Here is a 14,032-nt window from a genome sequence, read left to right on the forward strand (position 1 = left end):
CGGCGCGTGTTGCGTTGTTCATCCGGAAGACTCCGCTCGCTAGGCCCACCCCTGCGAACGACGAATCGTTATCCTTACTAATCGCAACCGTTTTCCATGATTCTGTTTTACAGGCCTTCCCAGGAATGGTTCCGTATAAACGACCGGCGGGCGACAAGTCCGGCATGCCGGTCTATCAGCCAACCGGCGCGACGACCTATCAACAGTTAATGCAGCTGCAGCAGCCGTTCGTGCCTGTGTCATGTGAGTACACTGGAACACCACCCCTACCCACTCAAACCTCTAACCAATCGGTCGTGCAACCCCCGAACGTGCAAAGCAACCACCACGCGGTGGTGGTTCAGTCCTCCTCCTCCTCTCAGGGAACCAGTGGCGCCACAGTGAATAACTGCGCCGACGCCAACAATGGCGTGCTGATGGATCCCTGCAACAATCCACCGCCACCACCTCCAACCGCCGACAATAACAGTAACAATAGTAGCGGCAATAACAAGCAGCCGAATGCGACGCAGAATCACGACGCGTCAGAAAACGCGCATAACTCCCCCGAATTGAATCACGCGAGTCCCTCGACGATTTCGCAACAACAACAACAACAACATCAGCAGCAGCAACAGCAGCAGCAACAGCAACAACAACAACAACAACACCAACAGGCGCAACATCAACAACAACAAGCTCAGCAGCAGCACCAGCAGCAGCAACAACACCAGCACCAGCAGCACCAGCAACATCAATTACAACAGCAGCAACAACAGATACAGAATCAATTGGCATTGTCGGCTGCTTCCGTGCAGCCCGCGATGAGTCCATTGACTTCAGTCGCTGGTCTGAGCTCGATGCCAGGCGTGGTTAACATGGCCTCCATGGCCTCCATGACGAACGTACCATCGGTCACGAATATGGTATCGATGTCAAACTACAATGCCTCGAACGTGGCTGGGTTGAACATGCTCAACAGCCTCGGCATGGCTTCCGGCTTGCCTACGCACCTCGATCCTGCCGCTCTCGCGAAAGAGGTCGCCCAGAAGAATTACGCGAAAGCCATTAAGCTGTCTCAGGCGTCGCAATCTTACGGTATTAATCAGCTTACCGCCCTGAATTATACCGGCGTAGCTTTGAACAAACAAGCTCTGGTGAATCCAGCCGCGGCAGCTGGAAGTGCAGGGGTCGCCGGATTACCGGCGACAACGGCGACACCTAGGCCGGTGATTCCGAACCTAGCGGGGATTCCCGGCGCCTTGGCCTCACCGCTCTCCGCTGGAATCTTGGCCTACTCTAGACCACCCACCGGCGCTCCTATCAATCCTTACTCGTTGATGAGGCAACAGATCTTGCCAAATCCTTACGTTCAAGCCTCGATACCTGGGGTTCCTGGCGCTGCGGCCGCGGTTCAAGGTAATCCTTACGTCCAAAATCCCTACACGGTTCTACCGGGTGTCGCCAGCATGCCTGGAGTCGCGGCTGGCGTCGCGGCGGCTGGTGTACCGGGTGTCCCACAGATACCGCAGATTCCAAATCCGGCGACGATCGCGGCGCAACCGCAGGTTGCTATTCCAGTCAGCTCGGGCGTGATCATGCAGCCGTACAAAAAGATGAAGACCTCGTAAATGAATTTCGTCGGACGATCGGAGAGGGGGCAACACGTTTCCTCCTCTTCCACGTCTGCGAACGTTATGGTTCCTTCTTCTGGGTCCTCTGCGTCCTCTCTTTCGAATGGGAACGCCGCGCGCCGATTCTTTCGGATCTTCTTCGTGGTCTGGCGATCTTCGAGATATCAGGGCCAAGGAGTTTTTTCGTGTGTGTTAATTTTTATTCGTTTGACGTAGCTTCGTAGAGTGACTCGTAGAATATGGAATTGGATATCGAAGATTAGATCAACGTTGCCGACCTATTTTTTCATTTAGCGCGAAAGATAAATATGGAGTTTAGCTAGATATAAACGTGTGTCGTTGTAGCGTACAAGGAATTGAATATGTAAGGTGAACGCGACCGTTCCTGTTGATGAAAGAGAGAATATACAGCGAGCGGATGCGAAACGAGAAATGAAACGTCGAAATAAGGGATGAGAAACGCGTAACAAAGAAATAAACAAACAAACAAGAGTTCCGAAAAACGTAGATTCATTTTCTAGTCAGACATTGTCGGTGAACAGTGCCTTATCGACTCGATTCCACTTGGAGTGTTTCGTAGACGTGTGTAACGCTTACACGCGACGAATAGAAAATAACGACGCGAGAACTTTTGACGAATACGATTCAACCTTTTTTCATTTCTAACCCGTTTCGTTGTGGCGAAAGTAGCAATGCCGAAACGTCCACGCACGGCGGTTCGATTTGATCGTTTCGCGTTTTATTTTCCCCCGTTCTTATCTATTATTTTCTGTCTTAAATAGAGCGACTCGACACGAAGACTTGCCAATTGCACGAGCCATCGGAATAAGTTTTTAATCCCGACTATCGCTTCTTCTTTCTCATTTTTATTTCTTTTTTTTTTTTTTTCTCTTTTAAACACGCTCTAGCTGTATACTATCAAACGTATAACGTTTCTTTATTTCCTTTATTTGTAGCTTAAAGAGGATGAAAAATGCGAGTGACTTTACTGTTGCAACGTACCAGTGTACTGTTATTTTGTACGATAAGTACTAGGAGTGAGACGAAAAATTTGTTTGTTTTCTTTTGTTCAGAATATTGTTTCGTTTGTTGTGACCTATCGAAGAAAGAATATCGTTCCTTCGTCAGATCATCAGATCGATTATTGTATTCTATATATATATATATATATAGGTGTTTGTTCTATATTACGTATATAATATATTCTATATATTTTTTATTTTCTACGTGAAGATGGACGGAAGCGATGCTCGGCCTAAGTCACGTTACGCGGGTACACGAAACTTGCCTTTTTAAGTCATAGAATATTGTTAATCCCGTTGTAATCTTTTCAGTTGGCCTGTTCAAGTCCATTCTGAGTCGATTACCGATTAATATTAACTTAATTGCTTACGTGTTATTAAAAGTAATGCAGTCCTGCGTGAAATATTTACAGAGGCACCGGAATTCGCCGTACGCTGTAGCACAAAACTATTCGGACACCAGTTCTTTCTTAGTGCGCGGTAAAAAATGATACGAGTTTTTAAAACTAACGTGCAATAATAAGAATTGTTTCGTTATTCAAAATTACTTCCAGATTGTTTAATTCCTGAGCTGTGAGTCTGATAAGAAAATGTTTAAAAATCAGAATATTTGACAATGTATAAGTTGTTGTGTTAACGCGTCTTGTTATTAATTCTAGTCTCATAAGATAAATTTCTAATCTCAGCTACGTATTATTTCGATATTTGTCACGGCAACGGACAGAGCTTTTACCTTTGAGGCAATAGTGCCTGAATACGTAAATCTATCAAGCACGTAAGAAAAGAAAACGCTTGAAATTCGCAGATTTAACGGAAACTTTTCCCGCTCACCTTGAACAATGACGCGCAACGTTCGTTATCACGATTCTAGCCTGGCGTCACAAAAATGGTTGCCACTACGAATATTTCGCGTCGGTCTGCGTTCAATCCTTTATAGTCGAAGTCTGTGGAATTTTATTCGCTATATATTGTTCGTTTATCGTTTCTCAGATTTTAATTATTTTTAATTATTTATCATAGGTTACTCTTAAAGAAACGGAGAGGCGGAGCGGAAAAGAAGGGAAACAGTGAGACAAAGAGAAACGAATTTTCATCCTTTACGAATCTTACATTTTACTTCAGTAAGGATAATCGTACTTTTTCAGCATCGTTTCGCCTTGATAATTGAATCAAATAATTAAGCGCGTCGCGACGTTTCAAAAACTCCGATCATTGATACTTGAGACTGGTGTCATCGGAATTGTCACTGAAATTTCTACCGATCCGAACTCCGCCCTTTCCACTTACTTTTAGAAATTAATTGCAACTATTATACTAACGTATGTTTCCTAGAAACACCTTGCACATCGATGAGATCGAAGCAGAAACGCCGTCGTGTTCCGGGCGATACTTTTAAACTCGCACGATTAAAGTACGTGCATAGATTTTAGCAAACAGACTTCGTCCTGTCTCATTTTATCTAGCGCTATGATTATACACACACACACACACACACACACACACACAGAGAGAGAAACGTGCGCACACACACATACATACACACACACATATATATACATATATATATATATATTTATCTATTAGTATATAATAGCGTGTGAAACACCTGAAGACAGTCTGCTGTCTTTTACGTATTCAATTCGGGGGAGTATAATTTGCATACAGTGAACCTCGTCAATTGCAACTCACGAGCTTATGCATTTAGCCGAGAGGGAAAACGAAAAACGGAAGAGAAAATAAACCGATCGTAAGGAAAACACAAAAAGGGCGTAACGCGGCGGAGTGATACGATAGAGTTAACGAATGATTAAGAGAAAATCGATTAAAATACGAAAAAGAAAAAAAAAGGGAAAAAATAACAGAAAAAGACATGCATTTACGCGATTAGCGGATACGAATAGAAAAAAAAAAAAGAAACAGAAACGAAAGCACGCATTAAGGAAAAGGCTGAATTCGAGAGAAAAGAAGATACAGAGAGGAAGATGAGAGGAGGCTCTCGATAATTATTGTAAACGGAGAAAAGGACAAAGCAAAAAGAAAACACTTACACAAAAGAGAAACGTATATGAAACGAGTTCACATGCGCATTAATGGTACACGACCGCACAAAAACGTTCAACAAATACACGCGAAATAATCGTCAAGAGGACGAAGAAATATATACATTATATATCTATACATGCATACGCGTTAAATATAATTAGCATACATATATATATATACGATATTTATTTGCGTACTTCTTATCGAACAATAATTAATTCGAGTACATGAGAGTGTAACATGACCGAAAACGCGGTCATGTTGCGGGAAAAAGAAAGGAAATATCGCTCGCCGATGAGTAAAACAGAAAGGGAGACAGAGGAGGTATTCTCTGTCTTGCGTATTCGTACTCGTGTCTACCAGTGATTTGAAAGTTCGTTTAGTCGAAGTAGCGATTACGATGATTACAATGATGATAATGATACGATAATAACTAACGATGAAAAAAGAAATATATATAAATATACGTATATTATATTTAAACATATTGTAGATCTATATATGTGTGTAAATAATAATTTTCTCTACGTATGAAGGAATAAACAAGAGTATATTGTATGTATAGATATTCATATATGTATTGTATATAAGTACATACATATTAAAATATTCACTGGCGTGTACAGTGAAGAGGAGAAAGAGGTTAAAGAAATCAGACGAGAGTAGCCGTGGAGTACGTGGTACTACGTGATGGCGATTATTTAAACAAAATTGAAATTAGTATTTTTGTAAGCAGGAATTAGTTTCCTTTAATCCGTACACCATTGATTCATTGTCAAGTGAATTGTAAAAAAAAAAGTTTTGTTATTCTTATTTTGTTAAAAGTTTAAAAAGAAAGTAGGAAGTTGTCGAGTATCTGAAAGAGGAAGTTCGCGAACGCGTGTTCTCGTTTCCTCCCGGTTCCTTTCGTTTTGGCCGCGAAATTTGAAGGCAATTTTTCTGCTGCGATTGAAATAGATTATACTATATACATACTTACATAGACACATATGTACACACAGAACATATGCACAGAATGTGCGCGCAAAATACGACACGCACAAAACGTCGAGACGATTCGTGGTCGATTTTTACGGTATCCTCCCATTACGGGAGCAACATTGTTCAGGAAACACGGTCTTCCATAGCGACAGAGTGTAAACGCGGTTATTTTGTATTGACAGACGAAGCATAGAGGAAGAGATTGTCGTTAGTTTCGCGGCCAAAAGCGAAGAAACTCTGGAAGAAAGCAAAATGGCAATTCGTTGTGATGGTACTTTTTTGATGTACATATAACGCTGACAAATACGTATTCGCAGAGGACACGCGACATGTATACACGTACTCTGGCATACACCTTGCCATTTACATCTTTACACGCACGCACACACATACACACACATACACACACACAGATACAAATGCAGGGTGTATCTCGTAAATATCCCAATTAGTACGTAGACGTAGAAAACTTTATAGCGAGCAAATGAAAAACCGTACTGGAAAATTTGAAACTAAAGAATTGTCATGTAATACTTCATTTTTTTAATACTTATTTGTCTTATGGAGAGAGAATATTTTCTTGCTAAAAGATTCTAAAACATAGATAGTTGAAATATAAAGAGTTTCACACAACGTGTTGCATCTTGCTGTAGCTACGCTAAACCGAATGTTTCTTTATATATTTTCGTGCTAGTACTGTTGGATACACCCTGTATACAGAGATACGCAAATAACGTATCGATATACACGGTTCGTGAACGAATTCGAACGGCCTCGAAAATGCCTCGCACAGAGGATGCGCATAAGTATTGTAGGCGTATTTCCGGTTTCTAACGAGTCACGCACATGAACCGACAACTCTAGGGTTCCTCAACTCGCTGTTCACACTTGTACGTACACTACCGAGAGGGTGGCTGGATTTTTCCTAGATCCTCAGCGAAATTCTGGAACTGCATCTTTCCGCGAGTTCGATTGTTAAACCGATATAAACACGATCGGTATGCCTGTGCGGTATCGGTGTAGAAATTTCAATATTTTTGAAATATTCGATGATAATTTTATAAATCATTCGTTCCGTTCGTTTATTTTCTTGCCTTTTTGGATACTTGTTCGATTACGAATCAACTTTTAACGGACAATCATCGACGAAAGAATACGCAGTGCCAAACTTTCCACGAGGTGTCGATCGAAAAACAGCGCAAGTGCCTTCCCCTTGCACTCGTACACCGTTGCACACAAACGACACACGTGTACTAGAGTATACAAGAGTAAACTCGAGAAAAACACATTAAAAAAGCATCCAACGTCTAATATACATATATAATACTTACATGATATATATAATAATTATATTTATATTAAATACGAACGTAAGCATACCTATTGATTAATGTTGCATCCGCATAGATATCGTGCAACGAAAGAAAGTGGTCGGTATATGTCGCAAGATAATCGACCATCGTTGCTAAGGTGGTAATCATATTATATTACGAACTATGCCGATCTATTATACATATATACATATTATACATATAAAATGTGAATTAAGGATTATAAACGATATAAGAAGGAAATCCACGTTTCACGGCGTACTACATACAGATAGTATTTATTATCATGTACCGTTTTGTCTCTGATTTTTTCAATTATACTCGTACGTTATCTCATGCACGCCACGTCGAAAAATCGAATGTCGAAATAGTCGTGTATGCAATCGTCTGAAACGACGTCGGAGGAACGGATTACAGTCTTTGAAGCTATTAACGTTATACCAGCGACAACCTCGGGAACGTAGAAAGAATGTAGAAGGAAAGAACGTAGAATGTCGACGAACGAGAAAGATGCGATTTAACGATTGTAAACGGATTCGAAAGATTTCTTGACCATTTGTATGCGTGTTGGTGTTCACCAAGTCACACATGATTACGATATACATATACATATACATATACATATACATACACATGGACACGTAGGTTCACGTTGCACGATATCGTCACGTCCATGGAAGCGAAACGATGATGATAACCGCGATGAGACGAGAAAATTCGTCCTATGAGAATAGAGGAGAGAAAAAGAAAAAAGAACGACACGTCATTCATTTTCCAATGTCGAGGAATCGAATTAACAGTTATCGATGGATTAACTACGTTACACGTACATACCATAGAATACGATAATACGAGTATATGATATAGCCGCGTGTAGCCTGCGTCGTCGACTCACAGATAAACAGCAGAAAAAGAGTATACACGTTTAAGAATCGAGAGAAAATAAGGGATAGTAAGGAAAGAGATAGTGTTAGGTAGAAGATAATTTAATACGAGAAGGAAAAAAACACGAAATTTTAAGAGAACGAATGAAAATGAAACGATGATGCAAATGAGTCTTCGAGGTCCCGAATGCGTTTTTGCGCGTGCACGCTCACGGGGTTTGTCAAGGAGTCAGCCAGTATTTGTAATAATAATGCTTGAGAAATGCATGAATATTTGTTTTATTAATGCTTCTTATTTCATCTCTTTCTATCGAAACGAAACTTCCCGAGAACTCGCTAATCCCTTGTAATATTTATATCTATATATATATATATACATATACGTTATATATGTTATATATGTATATGTATACATATACTCATGTATTACTCGATATTGCGCCCCTAATAGCTCACAGTCTTAGCCTCGCTTCCTGCTTCCCTTGTTTTTAATATCCTTTGACAATCTGTTCGACTTGGTGCTTGTATTGTTACTTACTTTTTCAGCGTTCTTTTTTTCAAATTTTTTTCTAGTATTTATCTTCAAATTTATCGATCAATTTTCAAACGTAGCATTCTTTCGCAATTTGTTTAGCATTCGAGGAAAATCGAATTATCGGCAGAGTGACCCAATTATCATTTTCAATATTTCATGTATTTCGTTCGCCGGTGTTTCAATTTCGTTTGTCATTTGCGCGATTTTATTTCTGCGATTATTTATTTCGATTCGTTTTCAAAGCTGTTCGCGTACTCGATGGATCAAAAGAGAGAGGAGAGTGAAAAAGAAAGTGATTGTTGAATTTCTCGTGGAAATTGTTTTTTCCGTCTCGCTTCAAAGGGCGCACACTTTAGAATTTACACGATGCCAAGCACACGGTCGTTTTCTGAAACCTTGTATGTAGACGTTAGCCGCTTCTTTATTATGACGGACGCCGTCAAAGCGAGCGTACAGCTCGCATTTTCCCTTTTTTTCTCTCTTTTTTTTTTTTTTTTTTTTTTTTTTTTTTTTTTTTTTTTTTTTTTTTACTACTCTCTATTTCTTTCTCGTCTCTCTAAACGTAAAATTACGTTATATACATATGTACAGATATATATATCCTATATATGTACTGTACATCTATATATAAATGTTCCTGACCTTTCCGCCTCTACCACAGCTTCTCCTGCGCTTTAGTTGCGAAATTCAGAGACACAGAGGAGTAACGTCTAGGTATATTATCCGTATATCTTGTCACGTCGATATACCTCTCCCTCATCCACGATTTTATCAACAATCGCCACATTAGAGAGAGTTCTCCTCTCCTTCCATTACGATTTTACTAATAATCGTCGAGAAGAAGGTCGATACGAAACATATGAATCGACTATTGCTACCGGAGTTGTGCTTCCGATCGACTATCTTTTAAAGTTATCTTCTTTAAAATTGGAATTCGAAAAAGTCATCTCGAGATATACCTTATTAGCCAAATGTCAAATAGCCAAAGTAAGAGAAAGTAAAATTAACTTTTCGAAGGAACACGTTGCAAAATACGTATACCCAAGAGACAGAGGTGAGAAAGCCGGATTTAAATGTCATCGAATTAGATTGAAATTTCACGAAGAAACATCGGACAGTCTAATACGGATAATCGGCGATCGAACGAGAAACGTAGAAAGGAATGGAAATCGACCTTCTTCGAAGTAACTTCCGATCCAAGTAATCCACCTTTGCGTTCGGTCGGCTTCTTATTCAGCTTCGATTATTATATTATTTCGCCGCTATCTCGCCTGTGTAAGAAATTCGCGCGTGTGCCTACTGAATTGTTTTGTAATTGCTTGGCACATGGAGAGAGACCTTTGCAACACGAATCGAGTCTCGGTAAACCAGAAGCAAAACCGGGTATTACCGAGAGATCGTGATTCCAAAGGATGTGTTACCGAAACAGGCTGTATTCATGCATCTCTATTTACAACCTATGTATATTTTATACATATCTCTATACATATATATATATATATATATAAAATAATCCACGCTTTTGATCGCATCAAGTATATATATATATATATATATATATACATATATACTGTATATGTATGTATATATATATATATATATATATACAGTACTATAACGCGCCGAGGCCTCCTCACCTGTTTCGATCGCTTTAAAAATTGCCTTGCGATTCAAAGGCGAGAAGAGTGCTACGCAGAATTGTTCGGCGATTTCACGAATCTTGACGCTACGCGACGTTCTGTGTCATCGACTACAAAATGAACGAAAGAGATACGAAAAAAAGACTATGAGAATGTGAATATAGCAAGTGACGAAAAAAGAAAAAAGTATCGGTGTCAGAACGATCGATTCTTTCCTCGTCGAGGATTACGTTATTCGTTTTCATTATCGCGACGCTACCTTTCGAATCATTCGTTAACCACGCATATATGTATAGATATATGCCGATGATTTTCATCATAGTATAAGAGTGACACGAAACGTACGCGCGACTCCGCGCGGCCGCGACCATTTCAGACAAAAAAAGAAAAAATAAACGCGAAAAGTACTCGTCGATGCCATTACATATCGCGAATACGTAAAATAAATGTTCATGGCACCGCACGAACAGAGCTGGAGCAAATTAAGCCGGAGCTGCACTCGAATGGCCAGGACGATTTGACCGATGGTTTATCGCCGCACTCTAACGTCCAACGTATGACGGCCGATCGGTGGATATGAATGGACAGAACCGATTCCCCCTGTCGTCCAGCGTAATTTCGTTTTGAATATCTTGAAATACGACTCGAGCGATCAGACTATTAGCTTGAACGATACGTTCGAACGGAATCAACCGAACGGACCCGAAATTGTGATAGATGCTTTCGAAGAAAAAGAGAATATATAGATATGCGTATATCGTATTTGGATATCGGGTCAAATCGTAGTTCTGTCTAATCTGTATACACCTGTGTCGATATAGAAACCGATGTGAAGCACTCTTTCCGATGTAAGTATCGCAGTAGCACTTTATTTTGTCGCATATGCAAGCTTCAAGCACCTCGACGCTTCACGATTAATTAATTCGTAATAATCTCGCTTTACCAAGCGAGACTGTTTCTTTAGACGCGTATATACATCGCTTCTTCTCTGTATTTTGATTAGCGCGCACGTAGTTATAAATATATATCGTACATTTTTTTAACGGCTTTGAACACGCGACACGCGTTTCGTAGATAAAAGTGACATCGATGGCTTGTGCTCGTATCTTTTTTCTCTGTATCTTTCACCGCCTATCATGTACGAACGAAATAAAAATTGTTTCTTTGCTATATCTCTTTATATCTATTTCTATGTCTTTCTCTCTCATGCAATTTCTATCTCTATCTCTGTTTATTTTAATTTCATAATTGCGATTCTGTTTTAACGCTGCGACATCGTCGTTAATTCACACACGTAGTAGGTATTTACATACATGTACAGCACGCTCGTTATTTCTCAACGTCTCCTTCGTAAATGGATACACAAATCTACCATGGATAAATTAGAAAAATAAAAAAAAAAGGATAAATTTGCCATTTACGGAAGAAGCGCTGATTAATAGCGTGGACGCACTGTATATGTATAAATTTTCACACGATACGAACGGGATACATAATCACACGAACATAAGCTGATATAATGAAGCTTAAGCGCATGCGAATATAATCTTTTTATTATTTACAAATGTCTATATCGCGGAACAGCACGATTGCATTAAGATCGAACAAAATTTGGTTCGAAATCGTTCATTCTCCGCTTTCTTGTAACAAGAGTTGCTCGTCACGCAACGAGAAACCATGTTAGACACGTAGTTAAATATTTATTGCTGTGAATTGTACTGTATTTTGTTTGTTTCTTGAAGCGTAAAACGTGCTCACATACATACGTATACACAAGTTACTGCATATTAGGTTGTTACATGATAAACGTCATCGCTACACTTTTTTCTCCCACAGCGCAATTCTTGTACGTTCTACAAACACGCTGGTTTACGAGAGATGACTGTCGTTCTAAACAAAATAACGCAGACGGAAACAACCACTGCAAATTATTTTTATATTTACGAATGGTTGAGACAGCATCTCGACGTTTATTTACAGGACAACCTAATATCTATAAACGCATATACATGGGTACATACTAGCAAAAGGAAACAAAGAGAACAATTCACTGCGTGTACACACATATTCGATCCCAGATAGCAAAAGCAATCAGTTGCACGTTGAATCGCGCGATCGTTCATAATCTTCTCTTTAAACTTTCTGTTTCATGCTTGCCCTCGCCTGGATTTCCACCGCACGTCTTTCGATCGAAAATTACCACGCATACAATTGTTTGATCTCCGTCCCGTCAACGCTTACATTCCGGTTCCGTCGACGATTACTATTCCGACTCTCTCTCTCTCTCTCTCTCACACACACACACACACACACTCACTCACTCACTCACACTCACTCACTCACTCACTCACACACACACACACACACTCACTCTCTCGCTCTCTCTGCCAACGTCCACCACGACCGCACCACACCGGCCCTCTAACGCACGTGCCCGAATCACCCTCTCCCGATCCTGAAATTGATCCTGAAACGCCGTACGTGCCTGAGTTATCCACCCGTTCCACGGAATCTGCGACGACTGCTGCGAAATCCAATCCTGAATACTCCTTCTCCGATTAATTACATTCATGTGGCGATTGTGACCATTTCCCGATCCGTGCGCTGCCAACGAACCTCTACACGTTCGACCGATCCTCACCTTCTCCTCTCCTTCTTCCCTCCCTTTCTATTTTAATTTTTCTTCCTTTCGTTTCTATTCGGCGGGGATTTTCATTTTTCCTTTTCTTTCCTTTTCCTCCTTTTTCTTTCCTCTTCTTCCCTACTTTCCCGTTTTGTCCACTTTCTATTTCCTACTCGAATATTCCCCCACTATCCTCGCCACCATCTTCTCTCTTCTATCCCATTTTCTCCGTGAAATTCGCACTCGTTATACACACACGGTTATTCAATCTTTTTCTGCCGTCACACGTGCTCGCTTCTACATCACGACGATAAAATAAATTAAATATACGCGATATTACTCGGTCGGCGAACGAATCTCGGTGATGGGCCGTTTCACGGAATCATTCCTCGAACTGATACCGCTCCACTTCCGGTCATCCCTTTTTCTGCACGTGTTGTCACGCGGAATCCATCTCTTTCTCGATCGTCATCGATGCGTTTACGCGTGGTCCATACACGATACTCACACACGTACACACGTACAACTAAATATTTGAACGCTGGCTTGGTATGTGTGCACCGCTGCCGCATTATCGCCGCCATGTCCGCCCATCACCCGTGAAACAACGACGACAATCGTAATTCACGTTATAATTTACCATGTTTTTTTGGCATATGTATGTCCGCGTATATACATCTTCTACACCCTGGTACATGCATCTATTCTTTCTCATTAACGAAACGTCAAAAATATCAATAAAATGCAACAAAACTACAACAACAAAAAACGGAAAATGGTGATATACATATATATATATATATATATATATATATATATATGAATACACTTGTACATGAAAAAACGCATCATTTCATGGCTTCGCGAACATCTTCGACTCGCGCGATAATTTTCGATACGCGTATAACGACGATGATAAATATACATATATATACACGGATAACGCGCGTGTTGCATACAATTTTTATCATACATACGCGACATACACACAATCATTCTGTTGCAACCCCTTGGCCATTCCCCGCCGCCAACGTTGACCATTTTTGTCCATAAACCGACCGTGAAACAATGGAATAACGCAACCGCTGCGACGATGTCCACTACTAAAAAAAATATTACAAAACTTTGCGAAAAATAAACAATAATCGCGAAAAACTACATCTCCGTGTTCCCTCTTTTCTGGCGGACATCTTCCAACGAACGATGCGACGACTAATGCGACAATAATTTAAAAATAATAAAATATCCACCTTTGAATCAATAAAACCAACAACAACAATTACTGCTACTACCATCACACTACTATTACTACTACTGCACTACTATTACCATTACCACTACTACTACGACTACTACTACT

At 40.3% G+C, this 14,032-nt stretch overlaps 1 protein-coding gene across 16 annotated transcripts in view; it reads left to right on the forward strand.

Moving 5' to 3' along the window:
- Positions 1-8,156, forward strand: part of LOC122570930 (mediator of RNA polymerase II transcription subunit 12-like) — a 406,261-nt gene extending 398,105 nt beyond the window's left edge. For all 16 annotated transcript variants that reach the window (XM_043733933.1, XM_043733932.1, XM_043733931.1 and 13 more), the window contains one exon: positions 114-8,156. In XM_043733933.1, the coding sequence (XP_043589868.1) occupies positions 114-1,610 (1,497 nt within the window). In that variant the 3' untranslated portion in view covers positions 1,611-8,156. The remainder of the gene's footprint in view (positions 1-113) is intronic.
- Positions 8,157-14,032: the final 5,876 nt, after the last annotated feature.

This window comes from Bombus pyrosoma, linkage group LG9, assembly GCF_014825855.1.
Source record: "Bombus pyrosoma isolate SC7728 linkage group LG9, ASM1482585v1, whole genome shotgun sequence".
NCBI lineage: Eukaryota > Metazoa > Arthropoda > Insecta > Hymenoptera > Apidae > Bombus > Bombus pyrosoma.